Raw genomic sequence first — 23,601 nt, forward strand, 5'->3', positions numbered from 1 at the left:
AGTTGCACTGAAATGCCCACTTCTCTTTTCTTGATGAATTGCTCTCACTTCACAGTAGCTTCAGACACATTTAACTGATCAGACTCATTAAACTCACAGGGCAAGCCTTCAGGACGAGAAACGGCGCCTGGAGGCAAGAATTGCACAGCTGGAGGAAGAGCTAGAAGAGGAGCAAAGCAACATAGAGGCAATGGGTGATCGCATGAGGAAAGCGGTACAGCAGGTAGAACCCATTCCAGCACCTGTCCCTCCCTGTTTGTGCTCCAGCAGAAGCTCTCTGGTTCTGGACAAGGACTTGGAGGTTTGCACCTGTCACTGCTCTCGGTAACAGCCACTCTCGCCCTTGCAGGCAGAGCAGCTGAACAATGAGCTGGCAACAGAGCGCTCAGCAGCACAGAAGAATGAAAATGCTCGGCAGCAACTAGAAAGGCAGAACAAAGAGCTGAAGAGCAAGCTACAGGAGATGGAGGGAGCTGTGAAGAACAAATTCAAAGCTACAATTGCTGCTCTGGAGGCCAAAATTGCTTCTCTTGAAGAGCAATTGGAACAGGAAGCCAGGTACTGGTCTCCTAAAGGGCACAGCTGTCCATTCACTGTTCCAGTTACTGAGGCAAAGTCAATAAAGGCATACGGGGCTTGTGTCATCAGGCTCTCAGTGCCACTGAGGCTTGATAAAGTCTCTCTCTTCACATTAGACATATGGCCAGGAACTGCATTTGTTTCAGTTTCTGATTAAGAACCATTTTATTGCTGAAAAGTTCTGCCGGTGTCTAAGGCAAGGATTTATTCCCCTATATTCTGAAGTAGCTGCCCTACAACCCTGCCATGTTAGTTGCCATAACACACTGTGCCATTTGTAGGATTGGTGTGGAAATCACCGGTGCTTTAGAGCAGATCTCCTGGAGCACCTCCAGCATACAGCAAGGATGGGTATCTGATCTCATCAGAACAGCACCTTTAAGTGTTGCTTAGAACTCTTCTGTTCAGTTCAGTAAGGCCTTTAACACACAGGTCCTTGGTGCCAGTTTCACACCATGACAAAAGCAGGTGAAGAGCACAGACCTTCCACGTCACTAACCGCTGCACTGTCACTTGCAGAGAGAAGCAGGCTGCGGCCAAGACTTTGCGCCAGAAGGACAAGAAGCTGAAGGATGCCTTGCTGCAGGTGGAGGATGAGAGGAAACAGGCAGAGCAGTACAAAGATCAGGTATCAGACCATGTCATGATGGTCTTAGTCTGGGGCACAGGGAGGTTCAGGTTTTACCCCAAGAAAGGAAGATTCTGTGGTTTGCCTCGAAGAAATGGCCCTCCAGAAAGCAGACTGTGTGCTTGGGCCCTATGCTGGCAGAGCTATACAGCCCCTTGCTAAACAGTCCATGCCAAGTGCCAGAGTCCTAGTCCTTTTGAGTCAGCAAGCTGCCACTCCAAGGGACCAGTGACAGACAGGATGGCACAGAACATGAGTGGAGGTGGTGAACACATTTTGATTTAAAAGTTTAGCATCACCTAACGCACACTAACCTGTGAGCTAGGAAAGCAAAGGTGGGACTGTGCGGAAGAAGAAAGGAGGTAGTGTCTGGATACAGTAACTACTGGCAAATGGACTTCATGAAGCAAATGTATTTTCATGGGGTTTAGATTTTAAGTTCCTAACTTGGATCCAGGCCATGTTTCAATAAAACTCTCAAGAGAAGAAAGAAATTAAAATGAGGGATCAGTTTGAAATAAAACATTACTCTAAAATTCCCCCTCAGGCAGAGAAGGGCAACACACGCCTGAAGCAACTGAAGAGGCAGCTGGAGGAGGCTGAGGAGGAGTCTCAGCGTATCAATGCAAACCGCAGGAAGCTGCAGAGAGAACTGGATGAAGCCACAGAGAGTAACGAAGCCCTGGGCCGTGAGGTTGCAGCACTGAAGAGCAAGCTCAGGTAGAGTGCCCTTGTTTGGGACAGCCATTCCCACACACTGACAGCCTTGAAACGTAGAACTAAAATACAAAAAGTGAGAACAAAATCAGCTCAAGAACAGACACTGACAGTGCTGCAAACACACTCCTTGTGTTAGCTGCGCAGATACAGCAAAAGACCAAAGTCAGAAGGTGAAGAGCAGCTCATAGACTGCAGCAGCCTCAAGATTTCAGCTGTGGGATGAAAGAGTGTGATCAAGTGACATGGGCCTTGCTCTTTTTCTAATCAAAACCCCTGCTGGCTTAAGTAGGAACAGGATTAGGCTTGGTTGCTTCTGCAAACACCCCTTCTAAAACGGCTGTATCTGTCTGTACAGTAGCAGTCGCCAAGGGGTAGAAATGCCTGTGCTTTGCACACCTACACATGCACAATTTGCACACGGCGACCATGGCAAGTCTTAGACACCACCACATCAGGGATTCAGCATCATCACATCAATGTCATCAGGCCAAGGAAAAGATTAATCTGTTCCTTTGCATTTTCTGGTTAAAGCTGACTGGGAAAGAGAGGAAGCGGTGACCTGTCTGCTACATCCCTGCACTCCCGGGGTTAGAAAACAGCTCACTGGCATAAAGAGACTGATCTGAATTATAAGAAGATTGCTCTACCTACATCATCACACCACAAAGATTTGCTTTCTACTTAAACCCATTAGCACTTCAGATGAAAGCAAAGCCCCTGTCTAGCTGTGGTCTTGAAGCAGTTTGCCTGTGTTTACAGTAACACATGAACTGCCACGTGCAGATTCAGCTCAAAGTGAAGTTTGGGATGTGGTAGCCTTTCCCATTAGCATCATCTGGTGTGGTGCATGCTCCTGGCTGCTTTACAAAGGAGTGGCTAGACACAGCCCTTTTTACATAGAGACCCATAGGTTCATTTTTGGTTTATCTAGATGTAATGTAATTGGCTGTAATGTGCTTTGTTTAATTATTTGAAAGTAATCTACCTACCTCTGACCATGACCATGTGCTTAGTTTAACTGCCTGGGACTCTCTATCTCTGTTTCAGAGGGACACAGGAACCTTCGCATGACTAAGCAGGTACCATGCCTTCAACTTTGCAGCTAGCTTGTGTTGCACAAATTCCCCTTTTCTTTGGCCCAAGTGACAGTTACGTGAGGTTTCTGCAAACTGTGAAGGCTTGGCTATCTTGGCATTAACCTGTTTTACCAAGACAAATATTACAATAAGCTAGCTACCACCAGCAGTTCAGCAGCAAGCCATCTTTCTTGCCAGTAGGTTACCTACTGATGGAGCTTTACCAGCGTGCATTCCCACAAGCTCTACCAAGAGTACCCAATTAAGTACTCTGACATTTTATGCATGAGAATTGCCTTTTTTGCACCTCAGGTTTGCACACAGCCAAAGATTAAACCGTTAAATACACCACTGATGAGTAAACCTCATTAAAAGGACTAATGAAGTATCACAGCATGTCAATAGAGTGCCACAGGTTATTTCTGGCACATGGTGACATTGCCACCAAGGCAAGATCCCACCTAACTCACCCAAGGTTTCAGAAGATCTCACTTGCATGTGATTTATCACACATACACTACACAGAGAGAAAAGAGAAGGTCTTGTTCTTCATTACACAGCACTCTGTGCCTGTGCTGCTTACAAGCAGTTACTACTTGGGCTTTCAGAACTACCTTACAGACGTTACATTGCTTGCCTACTGCCAGTGAAACACAGAGCAGGACACTGCCTTGTAATATTTGTTTATCTTCTCTTTTACATATGCTGAGGTTTGCTGCAAACATACAAATATTTAAAGAGGATGCCTTGTCCTTGCACCTGCCTTTCAGTCAGCCTGGGGTTTCCAGTTTGACTACTATCCAAGCACTACTCCCATAACACTTGTTCAAAGAGACTGAAAATAGAGATGCTAAGCAATTGCTAATGCTTCAGGCTTGTCTCAGCTGTAGGCATTAGTATTAGGCTACTAATGCAGGAGACCACACAAATATTATCCAACCCATAAACCTGTTTAAGAGGAACAGATATAAACAAAAAGTTCCAGAACCAGTTTAAAGAAGTATTAATTTTATACATACTGCAACAGTTCACATTAATAAGAGGCTGGAGTGTGACAGGGAGTTCACTTTGGAGCTAAAGTTTAGGGTACAGTTTAGAGTCATGCTGTTACTCACCAGCCCCACATTCTCCTACAGCACTTCAGTGAATTACCTTACAAGTGACTGGGAAGCAGCTGAGTCCAAGAGGGTGAAAGGCTCTGCCTTCCTTGACAAGAACTTACGAACTCACTCATCTGGCCAGGACTCTTGTTAACCAGCAGTAACAAAGCAAACACTGCTGTTAGACTGTCAAGCACATGCCAGAGCTGAAATTACACAACCTTGTATTCAACACATACCATCAGCACCACCACAGCTAAGGTTAACTAATAGCAGATCATAAATGAAGCTTTATTATCCAGCTAGCTTCTTGCTCACACTGACTGTAAGGCAGAATTGTGGAAAACAGACTACATGCCACATTTCCACCTTGGAAACACAACTTGCAGGAAGTTTGTCCAGCCAATGTTCACCCACTGCCCTCATATGGAAGATTGAACTTTAGTCTTAAACAGCTGCTTCAGGAGGGACATCGACTTAGCCTTTTGCAAGGACAAGACAAGCCTTTAAATATTTATGCATGATTGCTGTACCCCAACTGGCAGATGGATGTATTTAACACAAAATTAGTAAATTTGGCCCAACATTCAGTGACCATTATTTTATGGCATATTTCTGTAGTCTCAAGCCTTTACAAAGGTTTGCTTAATGAGGGGTAAGGGAGAGGCCATGTTACAAAACTGAAGTGTTTTGTAGCACAGTAGCAATGGAGGCCAAGAAGAGATAAATCCATCTTCTGTCTCACTTGCTCACACCTCCCAAAAAATAACCTTAAGGACCAACATGTCCTTGCCTTGGGCTGTGGCTATGAAGGGATGGGAGGCAGATGGGATAGGAAAAGGGGTAGGATGAGAACAGCATTTTCTGTAAGCTCTTTTGCAAGGCATTTGCAATGTTAAGCATCAGCTCCCAAGTTAAAACAGTTCCAAAGCAGTGATGGTTTCTTCTCTCCCTTGGGAAAGTGATTGGAGCCATGCACAACCCAAGAGGACAGAGGTGTCCTGTGGTGCACTCACCAAGGCAGACCGCAGAGGGCCTGTGGGCAGGACATGGCTGCCCATCACACTGCTCCAGTCCCAGGCCTGAGGGGCCCTCAGCAAGAGAAGGGCTTATTCAGCCTGCCAGTCAGAGAGCCAGCACAAGCTCTCTTTCTCCCCGTGTTTTCCAAAGGGGCGGGAAGGACACTCCCTCGCTGCTGTGCGCGCAAGCAATGCCCTTTCCCATTCCCTCCGAGCACCACTTGCAGTCCCCATAGAGGAACACGGCAAAACGAGTAGAGGAGAGCTGGAGCAGAGGAGACTATTCAGACGAGAACTTTAAGCCTAAAACCAGGAATCCCATCACCGTTTCAAACAACTGGGTGTCCCACTCGGTCCACAAATGACTACAGAACAAAGCTGTGGTAGAGGCCCACGGCTCTTAGCTGTTCTGCATTTAAAACCATCAGCCCCACAGGCATCCTTACCGAACTGCCTATTGTGAGCACTGCCAACGACCTAACAGCTGATTTCATTGTTTAACTCTTAACTGCAGGAGGGGAAATGAACCAGCATCTTTTGCCCCACCCCGCAGATCTGGAGGCAGAAGAGTAATTGAGAATGCAACAGAAGGAGGTGATGAAGAAATGGATGCCAGAGATGGAGATTTCAATGGAACCAAAGCCAGTGAATAAGCACGCTTCAAAAACTGCACTGCAGCGAGGGGAGGGAGGAGGATAGTTAGCACTGTGTAAGTTTGCTCGTAGTGTCAAGGCCACATACACCCACTCCTCTGACAAAGATGAAAGCACAACTGCCCTGTCTCCCGTGTATAGATTGATGCTAAAAGTACTCCAAAATCTATTGTATCATGAAGGATGTTTGAACAGGTAGGGGGCTTTTAACACTCAGCATAATTGACTTTGAGAAAACTCCAGAAAGTGATTTACAGTAACTCAGATGATTTAAATCCAAGTGAACTACAGTTTACACAGGATTTATGAGACTGTTGCAAGAAAAAAAAGGCATTGGTTAGTTAATCTTTTCTGCAACTTTCATTTTGTCTTGATTACTCAATTAACACAGGGTTTTTTTCCTGGTTATTACACCCCTGATGCACCATTCACAAGGTGGAAGTGCCTTTTTAATCACTTACTGAAAAATAAAATATCCTTTGTTCAAATTAAGTCAACTGTTACAGTTTTCGATGCACCATGGATGTGCTTACACGCTAATAAAAGGCTACAAAAACCACTCCAGTACTCCTGTGTAGAGCTCTCACCTGGGTGCAACACGGCACGCCTGAGGGAATGAGGGACGTAGCAGGGCTTCTGCAGAGCGCAGATACCTTTCTGAGAAGGTCATCTCTAAGCACTAGAACAAAAACCTGAGCTTCTCCTAAGCAACTGCTTTGGAAAGAACAAAAAAACCCAACTCTGCACGCTGAGCTAGACATACAATGGCATGAAGTACCTGGGAAAGCTTTGATTACGACCGACAGTGCTGAGGCGCCCTAGGACGCCTTGTCGCATCCAAGGCTATGACAAGACCTGCAGGACACTCGCAGCGTTCCGGTGCAGCAGCTGGAAAGCAGGCAGTGTCTGGCTCTAGACATCTGAAACCACCCTCATATTCTGTACGCGGAAGGCTATTTCCAACTAACGCAGGGTGAAAAGTAAGCAGAAACAGCAGCCCACGCTGAACCCAGCCAAGCTATTCCGCATTAAGCAATCAGCACGTGGTTCTTTCTTTTTTGGTGCACTCCAACAGGACAGCAGCCCACTACTAGATCCGTCCCGTTCCAGTACTGCAGACAGCAGCCATCTCCGTGGGCACGCTGTGGCAGCAGAGAGCCACGCACAGCAAAGCCAGGAGCAGAATGCTCCAAAGCCCGGAGGACAAAGAGCTCACTCCTAGGTCGTACAGCAGCGTGACCACAGGGAGAGCAAGTCACTCAAAAACACCCGCTTGACAGCTAATGCAACATCTAAGCAATGTTCCAGAAAGCACAGAGATTAACTGGAGATACAAACTAAGCAGTATTTAGCCAGCAGAATGGGAGGTCAAAGAACTGTCTCTGCACGTGGAAGACTAAGAGCTAGCTGTTAAAATTCACATCTTGCGAGTTCGCACCTGTGCAAGCGAGGAGCCCCAGGAAGTCAGACTTCTTACAGAATGGTCTTAAGCACCAGTGCTTGGAGCAGAACCAAGACACTGAACCTGGAGCCCTTCTAAAAGGAATTACTCTGGATTTCACATGCAAATTGGTAGATGTTGGTCTGATGGCTAGAGCATTGCCCTAGAACTTAAGAAACTCAGGTTCCAGTCCCGGTTGTCCAAAGTTTTTTGGCAAAACAAGCAGTTAAGGGTTTCTTTAGTAACACCATAGAAACATCTTTCTGCAATGGTGGCAGAACTGGAGTTCCTTCCCGCCCCCCCCCCCCCCCAAAAAAAAAAAAATTCCTCTCCACAATTACAGAGTTTTTGGTCTGATTTTGACCATTCTCCAAAATAAAGGGGGACCTTACTGCTCTAACTACCTGAAAGGAGGTTGCAGGGAGATGGGTATAGGTCTCTTCTCGCAAGTCTCACTACAGCCGTAGCCACATAAATGATGGGTCTGTAAAACACCTAACAACATGGGCACAGCTGTGCAGCTTGCTGCCTTACCGCAGTGCTGTGTCTGAATCTGACCACAAGCCAACTTGTTCAGCAAGCAGGCAAATTCTGGAAAGATAAGGAAAACGCAGCTTGTCTTGTCTGTTCCCCTCTGGGCTGCACAGCCCACGTGCCAGCACACATACAGTAGGCCTGCTACTCATGGGCAAGAGAAGTGTGTCAGCTCCCAGTCAGAGGGAGGGCAGAGGCTCAAGATTAAGGGAGCACGGTACAGCCCAGAAGCATATTGAACTATGGCAGTATTTACATTCTTTAGGGTAGGAAACCATGAGAAGAAAGATGCAAGAAAATCTTTGCATGTCATCCAGTACAACAATGCCTCTCCAACTTTATTGATCAGAAACAGAGGAGTAACTGGTAGCAAACATCTGTGCATAAACCAGAGCACCAACTTGCAGAACCCAAAAAGAACCAACAACTAGCATTCACAATAAGCTTTATTCCATTCCCCAGGCAAGCCAGCTTTGCAGGTGACCTGGCAATGGTCTGTGGGTATATCCTATCCCAAGGAAACAGATGCATCAGTGGCTATTTTCACAACATTTTCTTAAAATAAAACACACACACAAAAAAAAAAAAGAACCAAACAAAACCACCATGAAACACCCAAAAACCCCAAACAGAAAAACATAACTAAACAAACCAATACATTTATGCATTCTCTTGTCCCCTGCACCCACAAAGCGCATAAAAATTGTTTAATGACAATTATTTTTGAAGTGCAGGCTTCCAAAAGGTACACTAATATACTGTTAGTGAATCTACTCATCTAAAAAGCAACCCAAAATGCAGTATTATTGTGTAGAGGAGAAACTATTTAAAAATAATTCTCTACTTACATGCATTTGTATAGCATAAAGGACTTCTCAGCTTTAAAAAACATTTCTACATTAGGAACAGATGAAAGCATTTCTCAACAACAAGACCAAAACATCCCAAAACAACCCCAAACCACGGCACATTAAAAAGGGCAGGTTTGGGCACCAGTAAAATCCATCCATTAAAGTGTTAGCTCTCAGAACCTAATCAGCTCCTCTGCTTCCTCCAACTGCCAGGCTTTATGGGCCACAGTATGGGAAGCAAAAAATGAGCTGTCTCTGCTAAGCCAGCCCAGAGTCTCCCAGTTTGCTGTTAGCTCTGGGGTGTCTCGAGTATTCTAAAGCTTTCAGCATTCCTCACCTGCAGCTATGACCTGCTCCTGGCAGCGAGTCATGGCTTACAAACCCATGTTACCACTGCAGAGACAGGTTTGTGTGCAGCAAGACTCTGGCCAGCAAACATCCCACAAAGAGCCAAGCAGCTTCCCTGCAGAAATACACCTACCTCTGCATAAAAGCACTCATTCAAGGGACTGCAGCACGCAACAGTCAAAGCCAGCACAACCAGAACTGCAGCTAGAACACCAACAGCCAAACCGAGGAGCTGCAGGAGGGAATGCTGTCTCTGCTGCATGTAGAGCAGGGGTCCTCAAATTACGGCCCGCAGGCCGGATACGGCCCCCCAGGGTCCTCAGTCCGGCCCTCTGGTATTTACGGACCTCCCACCACCCCCCCACCCCCCCCCCCCGGCGTCGGAGGTTGGGGGGGAAACCAAGCAGCCACTTCCTGCCACTTAAATGCATCCGCCGGGACTGGGCTGGAACCACAGTCCGGCCCCGGACAGTCTCAGTGAGCCCGCCCCCTGTTTAAAAAGTTTGAGGACCCCCGACGTAGAGGGACAATGGCTTTACTGGCAGCATCAAGAGAAGTCACTTTCAAGGAGATATTTAGAGCAACTGATGTAGGAAACAATTGTAAGTCCTGCACAGCTAGACAGCATTGATTTATCACACTACCCCCAGAAGCTGGCCAAGAGGCCGGGACAGGCAAGGACACTGCCAACTGCAGTTTCTTGTTTAGCTCTCACCTACCCTGAGACTGCTGCCCGATTGCTCAGTGATATTCCTTTAAAAACTGAAGTTTAATATATATATACTTTAAAAACTTCTCCTCCAAAGCCAGTCAGGCTTTTCATAGCAGCATCTTGACAACACTTTGTGAGGAATGGCTCATCGGTCCTGGAACATTTGAAGACCGTGTTCCAAACTCCAGGCGTTTTGCTAACCTGCAAACACAAACCAGAACATTTCTTGCTCAGTGTCACCATCTTCAGAGTAACTGGTTACTTCCAGAGCACACCACTCAGCCCAGAGCTCGACAGATACAAGAACTGCATTCCAGGCACTCGTGATCCCACTACCAAACTCAGCTGATTGTGTACTGTAACACAGGGCTCCATTTCCCTCCAAGCAGCAGGAAGGGAGACTCTTACAGGTCTTGGAATTGCAGCTGTAGCATTACAGCAGCAGATGTATAATCAGCTGCATGAATATCTAAAGGTATGACCCTTGAGGGCATCTTTTAGAGGCTTTCATGAGGTTTCTCCCCAGGCTGGCAGAGTACTCCCTCCACACAGCTTTGGGCACCAGATACAGGACAAACCAGTATTCCCAGCACAAACCAGTATTCCCAGCACAAGGGTCTAGCTGAGTAATTCAGCTTGGAACTGTAGCATAAGCACTTAAATTGCAGAGAAACTGAAGGCACAGGATCAGCAGGGTTTAAGCAGATGTGAACTACAACCTGGAATGACTTTGCTGGGTTTAGTTCATTGGTTTGAAGAGGAGGCAACTGTTTGAGTGTTCAGACAAGTTTGCAAGTTGAGTCAGGTAACTTCCCGTCAGCTGATCCCTGGAAATACAACCTAGCAACAGTCCAGCATTCGGATTGAGCAAACCCCTTATTTGCCTTTCTCACAGCTCCCCCATAACTAACCGTCTTAACTGTGACAAGGGAAGTCCCTGTGTACCATAACCTTCCTTGTACAAGGACACAAAGCCTAAAATGAGCCAATTAGCAAGAACTCCTCTGCTGTACTTTGCTACCTTTAAACACAGGGCTTATAACAAAATTAAGTTTATAACTTAATTTGGATTTGTGTTTTCCAAAACTGGATTTAATACTACCAACTGTTACCAAGACAGGAGAGCAGCACTCACCCCATATCACAGAGAGGCTGGTGAGGGCTGAGGCGTGTTTCTAGGTCTCTGCTCATGCACATGGACACCGTGGCTCTCTTCGGAGACTGGTCACACACAAAGTTTCGGCAAGATGCAAGTTTGGACTCCAAAGCCTGATGTAAACAGAGGTGAGGCAAGTGTCAGATATGACTTCCCTCTCCTGAGGGGGCACACCCTCTGTGGCACTGTGTAGTACTGTGGCACACCAGTGTGGCATTAAGACAGCTTGGGTTTGGGGTTTTTCCTTATCCTGAAGTGAACTGTCTAGTAGAGGAACCTGCTGGACCCAGTGCCAAATGAGCTCTGAATTTTTGCAGAGAGGCAGACAGTCATCTCTGTAAAGCTGAATCCCTTTTTCTCCATGGAAGGTTAAGGAATCTGTGGTGTTCATCAGCAGGAATACATCCTCAGCTTACTCAGGGAGATTTTGCCATCTTTCTTACAGGGCTCTTTAGATTAATAAATGTTCATCTGCATTATCTGCTTCCCTAGACACATAGCACTTAGACTCTGCTAGGTAGTACACCTCAGGATCCAAGATGTAAATATCATATTCTCTCCCACACAATCCCATCCTAGACCACTCTTCCTGTGTCACTTGTGCCAACGCCCTGGCACAGTAAGGGAGAAAAGAGAGGGAAGTCACAGGAGAGATCTTCCAGCATCAGCACTGCCTTAAATACCAAACTACCACCCAACATGACATTAGGCCTTGCTCAAAAGAAAGTGGACTCCTAAGGCAAACTTCATCAGAAGCCCTCTGGAGAGCAAGCACCAGTCTGCTTTCTTCTTCACCTTCCAAAGGAACAGATCCTTCTCCATTTGCTCATGGTGGCTCATTCTTTCTGCACTTGCACTTTCAGAAATGTGTAGAGGAAGCAGAGCAGGGCCTGTCTTTATTTGGCACTTGGTCAGAAATACAAAGCCCAGATGAAATTTCAAAGCCATGCTTAGCTAACCTGGGGTCAAGATGCTCTTTCCAGTCTCCCCTGAGCAGCAGCAGGCTGCTGCAGTTTCAGACAGAGCATTGGCTATCAGGTAATCACTTACTCCCACTTTTCGCAGCAAGTCTCCCACGATGTTAAGTGCAGATATTCTTGCAGCAGGTGTGAGAGGAGTGGCACTGTAACTGTCCTCAAGACCTGCAGGGCACATTAAAGCAGCACACATCACTCACTAAAAATCTCAAACAAAATCTATGAAACCAAAAGAAAGCTTTGCCACAGGAAGTCAGAATAGAGGCTGACACAGAGAGCCAACATTCACCTTTTTGTAACATCTCTGGATCTTTCATATCCATGAGGAATATGAAAATATCTCCCTGAGACAGCTCAAGTTACACTGTCATAAGCTTAAGTCCTTAGATGTGCTGTGGCTTGGCTTTCTAGAGATCTGGTTTTACCAGCCTACTCTCCATCTGTATTGCTGCAGTAGGACCAGAGGAATGTGGCCTCAGAGAGGAACATCATCTGTTCTTTTACTACAGATCTTGAAAAGTAGGAGGAATTTGAGAACTGTTAATTTCCTCCACACAAAACATACTTGTAGGTTAAACATATTGAATCCAACAGTCAAGCTCTGTCAGCGCTCAGAGCTATCGTACCACAAGAATACACAGCACAACTCACTGCACTGCATGCATACACCTGAACAGTTACACACTGAAGTCTAAATCCCTCCACTATGTCAGCCTAACATCTCTGGGACAGCTGCCAGCTAACAGCACAATCCCAACAGCTCACCTTGTCCCTCACAATTGTTATTACTAACGGTAGTTCAAATCAAAGGGAAAAGAGCAGCCCAAAATCACTGTCGACAAATTCTGAAACAATCAAACTTGCTCCCTACTGTTCATTCCTCCTTCAGTCAGAAACTAAAGAAATCAAGATCATGCAATAGTATTTCTGTGTGGGGTCCCTGTCAGTCACCTCTCCTAAGTGTCACAGGAGTGTGCATGTTGCTGTTGGGCACCCGGTGCACTGAGGGAGTTGAAGGCACGGATAAGGATGCTTGAACTGCAGTGTCTGTTCTTTCTGTTTCCAGGGCAGATCGCATTGGTGTTTTTGGTTTCTCCTGTTTCTGCTGCACTGCAAGCTCCTGTCGTAGATCTATGAAGGAAGCAAGACAAAGCAAGCCTTTGGAGTATATATGCACCAAAACAAAAACAGGTGACAATGTTTTTTCAAAAGACTGTTCCTCTTGTGGTAGTGAAGTTGCTTATCCTTGTAAAATCACTCCAGGCACATGCTTGCAATCTGGATGACCACTAAAGACTTTTCTGGGATTGGATCAAGATGTTCTTGTTGTATTAGTTCAGTTGCTATTATCTTGCTTCAATTTTCACACCCTTACGCAATGCTCCCTTTGAGGCAGGGAATTAACTCCTTTCCAAATGTAGGAGACAGTACATCAAGACCAAGCTTAAGCACCTTGGTGACATTCCAGTTCAATGTCAGGTTAAGATACTCCCATTGTACCCTTTACTCTTCTACTCTGGTTTCCACATGAAAACAGAGCTTAGGGCAGGTGGAAACGACACCATTATCCAGCCAAGGAAGAGAGCACTTTGGTCCCACAGCCTGGCTGTAGCTTATGGAAACCACTCAAGGACACAGAATCTGAGCAGACCTGAAAATAGAAGGTGCTCTGCTAGATCCATGGTCTTTCTTTTCTCAGCCAGCCTTACTGACAGGTATCCAAAAGCCAGCACACGAGGCTGTTCAAAGGTAACTAGAAGTCAGCTGTAGCCTTCCTGTTTTACTGCTCAATTAGCTCTACACTGGCTCTGCTTTTCACAGACCAAGAGGCAATGAGGCCAGCAGTTATCAAAGATGACCTTTTCGGGTACAAGAAGTCAGACAGCACATGTCCCAGCTGCACTGGTTCTTCTTAGCCCAAGGTCCTGAAGCATTCTGTGAACTCCTCTGGAACAAGGACTGTTTAAAGGGAACAGTCTTGAAGGTTCCTCATTTACTTCTGTGTTTCAGATAGCATATTATAAAAATGCAAATTAAAAGATCTAAGATACATGGAGAGACGTGAATGGTGATAAGCCAGGAGAGAAGAAAGGCAAAGAGGAGTAATTTCTGTCCAACCTCTAGCTTCATCCTTCAGGCGCTGCACAGACTCCAGAAGGTTCTCTTTCTCATCCAGCTCACTCTCCAGAAAAGCATTTCTTTCGATAGCCTGGTTCAAACGCTGTTCAAAATCTTCCAGAGACATTATAGTGGCTCTGAAAGAGAGTGTACGAGGTATCCCCACCAGATCCTTCAGGTACATAGAGGAACTCCTCTCACCAGAAAAAGGCCAACATTGCATTTTGGCTGGGTTTGCCTCATTTTATCATTATTTTAGCTTGTAAGATATGAACAAGTTCAGTGGAAGGAGCAGAAGGGAAAGAAAACAAGCACATTTTCCATCTTCACCTCTGTGACCACCCCAGTGATTAGTTCAGAATGGCAGTGCTAACAAGTACAGCACCAAATACAGTGCAGTGACAAGTTCCCAGGACAGAACAGAGAGGAACAAAGAACATACAGGAGGCAGGTCACCTTTTTGCTCTTTCCAAGTCATCATTTGCTTGCTCAAGTTCTCGAATGTATTTCTGAAGTTGATCTTTAACAGCTTTTGTCTGCGCCAAGTCATCTTCCAGTGCAGAGATTTGCCTGTATCTTTCCGAATGCTCCATTTCAATCTTTTCCTAATCAAAGGCAAATCAAACAGTACATCAAGGACTTTGCAATGCACACTCTGAGGCACTTTGAGCCCCTCCAAAGGGCAGAGAAGGATGGTGTGAAGTTCTTTTGAAAAATGTCACCTTACAGCTGGCAAAATGCCAAAGCAGCCAATTGCTTAGGTACTTGTAGGCTGCCAGCTGTCTCCCTCCTGCTGTTGCTGCTATCTGCAGAGTAAGCGCCAAATCATGTGCCAGGGAAGCTTCACAGCTTATTCTCTACTACAATGATTTAGATACCCCCACCTTACTATCAGAGCACTTCAGCAGGCCAGAGACTTGCCTGAAGCTCCAACATTGCTCTCGGCAGCACTCCTGAAGTGTTTTTGCCACCCAGAATTTAAGTACAACATTTGAAGTTGCTGAAAATACATCCACACTGGAATTTGAAAACCACAGCATGTAGTTTAGCACAACAGACAATCTAAAGACAGCTGGTTTAGCACGTGAAATGCATAGGCAAAGAGAAGGGAAAGAGATTCCCATTCTGAATGAATAAGTTCTTCTTTGATTACAGTATGCTGACAATTCCAGACCTTTGACACATGGTTACATGCTGAATATAAGGGCACACAAGTTCCAAGAGGCAGATTACTTTCAACAGACTTTTCAGGACTCTAAATGAACCTTCCAAAGCATTCTTTCCATTTTTAGGTAGTGTGAATTCTGGTTTCTGCAGGAAGAGCAAGCACACACACTAGCCTGGCAAGCTCAAAGCCACAAGCAGCGTGGGCCTGGCAAAGTTCACTAGTGTTGACCTAGATGCAGACACCAGCCCTTGATGGGCTCAGTTAACAGGGCTGCTCAACAACTTCATGAGCTTAATGCTTTGCTCTTGAATTGATTTAGATAAAAGATCAGAATTGCAAGGTTTGAGTCTTTGTTTTTAGCCAATTGTAATGAAGTATCAGCTGATCTGGCCATCAATGGTGTCTCTGTTCCCTCCCTGCAGGCTGTCACCACGGTTTTCAGGCTGCATGAATAGCCAATTGTTGAAAGGTTCAAGCAGAATGCTCTTATAAAGTTATCTGCTGTGAAGAATAACCTCAGATTTTCTAAAATATGTTTACCCTCCACTTTTTGTGGCTCTATGTTGTTTCTTATGGTTTTAACTCAACCACTTTGGCTGGTTGCCTTCTCTCATCCTAGTTCCTTTAGAAAAAGAAAACAGTCCACCTTCTCACTGAAATGAACTCAAGTTTAGTTGAACTTATGCCTTCCTTCTCCCCAAACTCAGCAGTTTCCAGGGGTTTGTGTGACTGCATGGAAGAGCAGGGCAACACTCCATACAACATGCAGAGCTGAAACACGCCTCAGGTTTTATCAGAACGCTGCAGGGATCATTGTGTTGGCGCTAGAAGAACAGAAAACTGCCTGCAATGGAAAAGCACGTCCTTGAGAGTCGTTTGGATGAGAGCTTAGACAAGAGGCATTGCAGACCTGGATTCACTCAGTGATTAATCACTTGCACAAATATTTTCACTCCCATTAGCTCATTATTGCATCCAATTGTGTAGAAGTAGTGCAATTAAATTAATCTCTGCTTCCACAAATATTGGCCTAGCCCTACAAAACATAGTATTATGTTTCTTAGGTGACAATACCTCACTTGTAAGTAAAAGCCAATGAGAGGAGGTTTTCAAAAGGCATGCCAATTTCAGTCACCATTTTTCCCTAAATGTAAGAAAACTTACCAGTATTTCCTAAACCTGCCAACCAGCACAAGGGGACTAGCAGCAGCCTTCACGAGACTGAAGTGAGGTAGCCTCATCACTCCTCATACTTCAGATAATTTCACTCTGGGCAGAAGTTCCATTTCAATAAATTCACATCCCCTAGCTTTATAATCGTGCAAGTCAGTGCTTTTCAGCTGAACCTTAGTTTGTTTCACAGAATGCTAAGCAAAGGCAAAGAGGATAAATTCTTCTTCCCGAAGTACAGACAAACTCCTTAATGAAACCAAGATTGAAAATGTTTCATGCCTCTCAGTTCCGCGTGCTATCCACTGACTGCTGCTTCCCAGTTTCTGATACCAGATAAAGACACCACACGGTAAAAAGGCTTTTAAGTTACTGAGTTTTCTTACGCAATGCCAGAACACAGGTGGAGTGTTTGTATTTTGATTGTTCTGCAATACTGCCCATGTCAGCACAACACAGACAGCAAGAAAGGCATGAATAAAATCACAATGTAGATAGAAGAAGCAGCTCTGCTATGCTCACATTTTCTCTCCACTGCAAACAATTTTCTTCCATCTCAATTCTATCCCCACACATAGCTAAGCCTGCTAACAGGGGTTCAGCAACATTGCCCAGGGGTCCTCAAAGCAGACATCAGATTGGTATTTCTTAATTTTTCAAGACTTGCTTTTGTGCAGTTCTCTGTTCAGTTCATTTGTAAGGCAGAAGGCCTCAGCCCACGAGGCAAGCTGCATCAACACATGGCTCTTCCATTCCCCTTTGCATTGAGATGGCAGATACTGTGTGCCACCCACTCTTACTTTGACTGACTCCAGCTCCATTCGCAGACGATTGTTTTCTGACAGGAGGTCTCTGTTTCTGGACTCTGTTTGCTGCAGCTGAGTCTCCAGTTCAGCTTCATACTCTCGACTCCCTTCTTGGAATTCATGCAACTCCTCTTGTGTGTTCTCAGCACTAGAAAGCAATTCCATCAACATAGGCCATCATAATGAACAAAGGAAAAAAAAAAATCTCTTTTTACTTAAGGTTAATAAAATTACAGCCTTTTACCATAGAAGGCTTTATGTCCTTCACCATACACATTTGACTGGAAGAAAGAGCCATACACTTCTCCACCAAGCAGGGAAAGGCACCCAGTAGCAAACTGGTAAACAACTTTCAAAAGCCCAAACGAATAGAAAAATGCCAAAGTTTGCCTTCATGCTACAGGTGATGAGAACGTGTGAAGTCTCTTGAGCATGCATAGTGTCCACTTCCATCTGCACTTAATCCAGTTTTTGATTCAGTTATGTACTCAGAAATACAAAAGACAGCTCTCAGTCAGCAAGAAAGAGTTAAAGAGAGAAAAATGGAAGGAAAGCTATTCTTAAACTATTTTCTTGAAATAATCCTCCAACCAACCAGCACTAAAAGGTCTGAATGTCTAAGGAAGGACCCACTAATAGCAGCACCCAAAGAGTTTGGATTTTTTTCCACATTTACTGCATTTAGATCAACAGACTGAGCTAAGAGGGAGAGCAAAGCATGTCTATTCACAGCCATAAACCCTTTTCCACCTACATGCCATCAGACCTTTCTTGATCTACAGAGAGATGTAAAGGGTGAATGGCAGCATTTCTTCTGCAGTGGCCCAGAACTGCAACAAGGCTCTGCAGTGAGTTACGCTGACTTGGCTGCCCAGAAACGCAGGCAGGGACACAATCTCAGCACACGTAGTCATACTCAAACCACAGTATTTACCAAAACCAGCAGTGCCACAGCAGCACAGATTCACTGCTCAAATAAGCATCAAGGACTCTGGGCTGCTGTAGTAGCAGCATTGCTACTGCTGCCACTCAGGATAGATGAACCACCTTGCAGTGTTGTGCACTCTGTCGAACAACCTGAAAAGAACAAAGCCACTGCCTTACCACTGCTTGTATTTCATAGCCATCTCTTTCCAGTATCTGGCTTCCTCTTCCACCGAGCTGAAATGATGTCCTTCTGAATCTTCCATGATGACTACTCAAAGTTTAAAACTCTTGTTTCATTTTTTCACCCCTGAAAAATCGAAGGATTGAGCATAAGAACTAATGACGTGAGCTACCTCAGTACTTCTTGTTGCAGAGCAGTGCACCTCTCCTCCCAGGAAGTCACTGGATACCCACAGACCAAACTAAAGACCAGCCTTGACAGGGCTCTGTCAGATATGCCATAAACATTAAAGAATCCCTACCAAAAGATCAGGTCCCTTTTCCCAGCTCTCCCACAGCTGCTCCATGCTTATGCCACAACCCCAGCAGCAAGCACCTTTCCCACCGTCTGACTAGACAGCACAGGGCATCAAACATCAAAACCTAGCTGCAGCTGTGCCAAGGCACACAGAACACATCTCAGGCACAGCTTCAACTCCAAAGTGCAATTAAGCTCGATTTCAACAACTTTGAAGACCCTTAAGATGAAATTAAAGAGAAACTTTAAAGAGATAAAGACAAAGTACTCAAGAAAATGTCCTGTGTTACCATTTCCAGGAACACCTAAGCTTTTCAAGGACATAATTGATGGACACATGAAATATTTCTCCCCAGGTTAACACAGAGCTACCCAGTTTTAAAGCTAAAATATTGCATCCATTAATGGCTAAGCACCACAGCATATCTGGATAACTCAAAGAATCAGCCATGGGAGAAAAGAACCCCAGAAATTTCCAGGGAAGCAAGGATAAAAGCTTCACAGAGGTTTTAGTGAGATACCGCCTGGTTGGACTAAGTATGCAGATAGATTGCAAAAAAACCCATGAACTATCCAGACCATCCAACTGTCCTAGTGCCAGCACCAACTCAGTCCCAAGACACTATCCCAAAGGGGAATGACACATGAGAGAGCTACTCAAGAACCTCAATTTGATTGCTCTTGCTCAAAGACTTAAGTAACTGGACACCACAATTAAAGCAATGCCCTCTGACGTGCATGATGCATGCTACTAAACAGGTCACTAGCAAATAGAAGGTTATATGAGTTAGTCTTGACAATGCAGAAACATGAAACCTCAGCGTTCTGGATAACCTGGCCACATCCAATCCCTCTGAGCCAGATTCCACACAAATTATCAGGTGAATAGAAACCCAGAGAGACCAAGAAGAGTAAACAGAGGTGTATAATTCATGACAAAAGCAACTGTCAGAAAACTATCACTGAAAACTAACGATTGAGGAAACAGTTCTTCTGCCAAGTTTCAATTCCAGATCTATTGAGCAAAACCTTTCCCAGTGGCAACCCTGAAGGAATAAAAAGGAACAGCCAATACCTTTCATTTAGGTATCAGTCCTGCCACCTTCTCTTCTTATTTATGATACTCAGGAAATGCTGGAGTGGACCTTGTGTGCAGCGTGTCATAGCTAATGAAAATGTGTATCTTCTGCACATCTAGTGGACTCAAGGAAGAAATATTCAGAACTCGTGTCAAGACCTTCCTCTCCAGAAAATCACTTGGGCCATCTATCTAACTCACCTGAGACAAACGGGAGTAATCCTTACCTCTGCTACAGAAAACACTACCTAGGACTCAAGGGAAGCTGCACCGTACAAGCCCTTTCCACAGCCTAGGTGACGTTCAGGAGATTGAGCAAAGACGAAGCGTCTGTTACAGCTAAGTGGGCTGTGCCCACACACCTCATTGCACAACACCAGCTAAGCACTCAGAAATTACAGTTACTTGGAAGGGGAGATGGAAGGTAAGGGAAAATGTTACTAAGCTTTAGTTTTTATAATTCAGTTCCTTGATGCAAAATGTTAATTAGACAAAGCTACATATCTTCCTTCTAACAAATAAAAGCACTGTGGTATAGTGACACACTTCCAGAGAGATGCCTCAAGGCTGCTGGTCTTGGTATGGATTTACAGAAGCATCCACAGAAGAAAAAGAGGAAAAGGAGTGCAAGTAAGGAGGAGTGATTTTCCAAAAGAAACCCTTGACCATTAAAAAGAAGAAAATCACAACCAAGTGTAATTGATGTACTTGACCTCGGATAGCTTAGAGCACATCTATTATTTTTAAGCACACTGAAAGTGCCTTTGATGCTAACAAGCATGTCCTTATGCTCAAGGCAGTATGGACACGCACACACCAATGCACACAGCAAACTTGTGAGAAGTCTTCTCTTTTACAGATGAGTGACAGGGAGGGAGGATCAGACAAAGAAGTGATGCAGGTGCAAGGAAGAATGGAGAAAGACCAGCATCCATTAATGCGGTCAAACACCAAAGAACAGCAATCTACGGTTTGCTTTAGATGGTTACTTCTCAGCACTCAACTCACAGGAAGGTTCTGTAGATCAAGAACAGAGATTCTGCCTGGTTTTGTTGCACAAATTAAAATGTATTTCATAAGCCTCCAAAAAGGAAATCTTCTGACAAGTATTATACTAAACCACGTATCTGGGTTCAGTCAACAAAAACAGTCAGATAAAAATGGAGTGCAAGACACTACTCCTAGAAGCTTTCAAACAGCCCTCTGGAGGCAAACCATTGAACTCCCACTGGCCTCACAAGCCTGAACACACTTGCGTCTGGCTTGCAATTGTGTTTTCATGTTGCACTTCAGTTTGTTCTTTTTGTCCTTCTAATTTTAATTTTTGAGATGCTATGAGCTTTTCCTAACCAAGCCCTATGATTTATAAGAGTTCCACAGAAGCATAAAGATGGTGTCCCCCTTGATTTCTAAGCACATCCTTGTGAAGATGAGATTACAGACCCACTCGGGATGTTATCCATTAAGAGTACGCCGTTTCATGGTTACCATTACTTAATAGGACTTACAATTGTTAAACTACATACACACAGGATTGTAGACCTATATTTATTCCACAGACGTGTCAACGTGGCCGAGATTGTTTCACTACTACCCCATGCCACAGGCACATCTTTTTGTCTGCAACACAAAAAAAGACCTGAGTTTCCTGTACCCTTGCACTACATCATAGCTCACAAAGGTTTTCAAACTTAAAGATACAAACTTAAACTGAAAATTTCAAATTACTACTTTACACCAAGTAGTAAAGCTTGTTTTTCTGAAATAAAAAAAAATAAACCAACAAACACCTACAGTAAAACTCATGTACATCTTTCTAAACTGCTTGCAGAGCAGGTAGGATTTTGATTTTCTTATTTTTCCCCCTGCTGCCTTCTTCCTTGATTTTTAACAGCTTGGGGAAAGGATGCAAAACCCTTGGAGAGTAATTAAACCAATTAGGAACTCTACACTGTTTAGGCTCACTACATAAGGGAAGAGAGTCGGGGGTGATGAAGGTTTTAGCAGTGTTTTGTTAAACACTGGCAAATGTGGGGGGAAAAAGAGGAGTGGAAGTCCTGATGCCTAGCAGACACACACTGGCTGCACCGTGTTTGCTTTCACACACATGATGCCGGAGAGACACGCGGGCAGACTTCTTCCCTGCAAGCAGCACAAGTGCTGGTCACAGACATTACAAAGCCTCTACATCATACAGGAAGTGGAACAGTTCGTGGGTGGGGCACAGACTTTTGCAACGAGAAAAATACCTCAGCATGAATATTGCATTTTGCAATTTCATGTACATAAGAGCACAAGTAAAAAAATATTCACGAAGGAAAAAAACCACCACAAACAAACCAACAATATCAAAAAAATGTAGAGCCACAAAAAGACACACAGAGGATTACTGGAAGAACTTCCACTTGGCAGTCGGTCCGAGTTCACCAGATTCGCGAGGACCCCAACTTAGAATAAAGTACTCCAAACAAACCTGCGTACAAAACACTTTAAAAAGCAAACACCAACAACCAAAAAAACCCAAACAACAACAACAACAAAAAACAACCCACATCCGAAAACTAAAAGAGCCTTTTGGCTTGAACAATGTTGGCCTATCTTTGTATCACTGCCTGATGTTCTCAGACAGCGAAATTAATGTAATAAAAAGGAGCAGAAGAGTATCATAAACACTACTGAATTATGCCTGGCACAGACGAAGCTCCTGTCAGACAGTATTTCTTAATCGAAAACCAAGCCAACCCCCCTCTCTACTCCTGAAAAGTAGCTTTCTTATCCTATGAAAATTATATTTCCTTAAAACAGTCCCTTAGGAAGTGCTTTTCCGTAACGCAGGGGTGCATTTTCTTTTGCTTAAGCCATACAAAAGGAAACTCACACCAAAGTGAAAGAAGGGGAAGAGGCGGCGGGAGCGGCTGGCTAACGCCAGCTCCCACAGCTCGCACTCGCCGATTAGCTAGCTGGTCGGGGTCTTCTCGACCAAAAAGCTAAATTCAGCAAAGCCCGCAGCTTTCCAAATACCAGTCCAGCTCCGATACTTTGACTCTCCAGCAATTTCTAGAGGAAAATCCACAATTTTCTCTTCAGAGATGCCCGAACTCGATTCCTCCAGCTGCAAGCCTCGGTCAGCTAGGCAGCGATCTGGGGTTTCCCATTCCGAGCACGAAGTCTGAGGGGAGGTAAGCCAGCAGGCGCGACTCCCACCCTGCCCTCCTCACCAGAGCCGTGAGAGCAACTCCAGAAGCACAGCCAGGTTCTAAAGGATGTGGGGAGGAGCGGGGTCCGTCTCCCTTTGCCTCCCCGATCCTGCCCCAGTTACCACCGCAGGACGAGGTGAGCCGCACCGAAGGCGCGCGGCCCGGCCATGCCCTGCCGTCCGCGGGCAGCGCAGGGAGCTCCCAGCCCTCACCACAGCGCCGCGCGGCTCCGCGCCAGCAGCCGCCGCTCGAAACGGCCCGGCCGGTGCGGACGCGCCATTGGCTGCCGGTGCGGACGCGCCATTGGCTGCCGGTCACGTGCGCGCCGGCCCCGCCAATGAGCGCGCGCCCGCGGGGCGCCTCGACCTGTTTCGTTCCCTTTTCAAACGGCGCCGGGGCAGGGCGTGGCGCGGCCCGGCCGGAGCCGCCAGCCGCGCACGCAGCCCTGCGCGGGGACGGGGCTGCTGCCGCCCTGTCAGCCCTTCTCTGCTCCCTGAGGTGCGGCGCACCAGGCTGTCCAGCCAGAGCTTGGCGCCGCGATGCAGCTTTAAGCACATGTTCAAAAGGAGGAAAAGCTTTACACCGAGGTGCGTGTTGTCCTTCATTCCAGCGCAGCGAGCAGCGCCGCAGCGGCCACAGCTACTGAATGTCAGCACGGTTATTTATAGTCTCCTTTTCGTAACCAAGGGATGCTGCAGCCCGTGTCGCAAGGACCAATCAGTCTATGAAACATTAGATACTTGCACTCATCCACGTCTCGGCACGATGTCATCATTCCAGAAAATGAGCAGCAAGCATCCGCAGGAGTGAGCTGCGTACAGGCAGTGGGACAGAGCTGCAGCTCAATGCAGCCAGTAAGATTTAT

At 45.5% G+C, this 23,601-nt stretch overlaps 2 protein-coding genes across 6 annotated transcripts in view; one reads left to right on the top strand and one right to left on the bottom strand.

The window, feature by feature from the left end:
- The window catches only part of MYH11 (myosin heavy chain 11), a 50,403-nt gene extending 44,069 nt beyond the window's left edge, over positions 1-6,334 (top strand). The window contains exons 38-42 of the mRNA XM_064153891.1: positions 100-223; positions 350-558; positions 1,099-1,207; positions 1,755-1,927; positions 5,637-6,334. Coding sequence (XP_064009961.1) covers positions 100-223; positions 350-558; positions 1,099-1,207; positions 1,755-1,927; positions 5,637-5,775 — 754 coding nt within the window. The 3' untranslated portion in view covers positions 5,776-6,334. The remainder of the gene's footprint in view (positions 1-99; positions 224-349; positions 559-1,098; positions 1,208-1,754; positions 1,928-5,636) is intronic.
- A 3,027-nt stretch (positions 6,335-9,361) lies between these two features.
- On the bottom strand, positions 9,362-23,011 carry NDE1 (nudE neurodevelopment protein 1). 5 transcript variants are annotated; one of them, XM_064153895.1, is made up of 9 exons: positions 22,949-23,011; positions 18,161-18,290; positions 17,051-17,204; positions 14,369-14,517; positions 13,913-14,049; positions 12,746-12,925; positions 11,868-11,959; positions 10,797-10,930; positions 9,362-9,862 (listed from the first exon to the last, which is right to left on the bottom strand). In XM_064153895.1, exons 2-9 carry the CDS (start codon positions 18,244-18,246, stop codon positions 9,769-9,771), a joined length of 1,026 nt encoding a protein of 341 aa, XP_064009965.1. In that variant the 5' UTR covers positions 18,247-18,290; positions 22,949-23,011; the 3' UTR covers positions 9,362-9,768. The 5 variants fall into 5 exon arrangements, with proteins under 5 accessions (XP_064009965.1, XP_064009964.1, XP_064009963.1 ...); XM_064153894.1 differs by having other exon boundaries at positions 22,884-23,007; XM_064153893.1 differs by having other exon boundaries at positions 22,758-23,007.
- Between the last annotated feature and the right edge of the window lie 590 nt (positions 23,012-23,601).

The sequence above is a fragment of the Pogoniulus pusillus genome, chromosome 13, assembly GCF_015220805.1.
Source record: "Pogoniulus pusillus isolate bPogPus1 chromosome 13, bPogPus1.pri, whole genome shotgun sequence".
Lineage (NCBI taxonomy): Eukaryota > Metazoa > Chordata > Aves > Piciformes > Lybiidae > Pogoniulus > Pogoniulus pusillus.

Bases quoted from the DNA above. Each gene is read 5' to 3' on its own strand.
- NDE1 (XM_064153895.1), bottom strand. From the start codon at position 18,246: ATGGAAGATTCAGAAGGACATCATTTCAGCTCGGTGGAAGAGGAAGCC. The intron at 17,205-18,160 runs GTAAGGCAGTGG...ATTGCTTTCTAG, and splicing joins GCTATGAAATACAAGCAGTG to TGCTGAGAACACACAAGAGG. The intron at 10,931-11,867 runs GTAAGTGATTAC...TGTTTACATCAG, and splicing joins ACTTGCTGCGAAAAGTGGGA to GCTTTGGAGTCCAAACTTGC.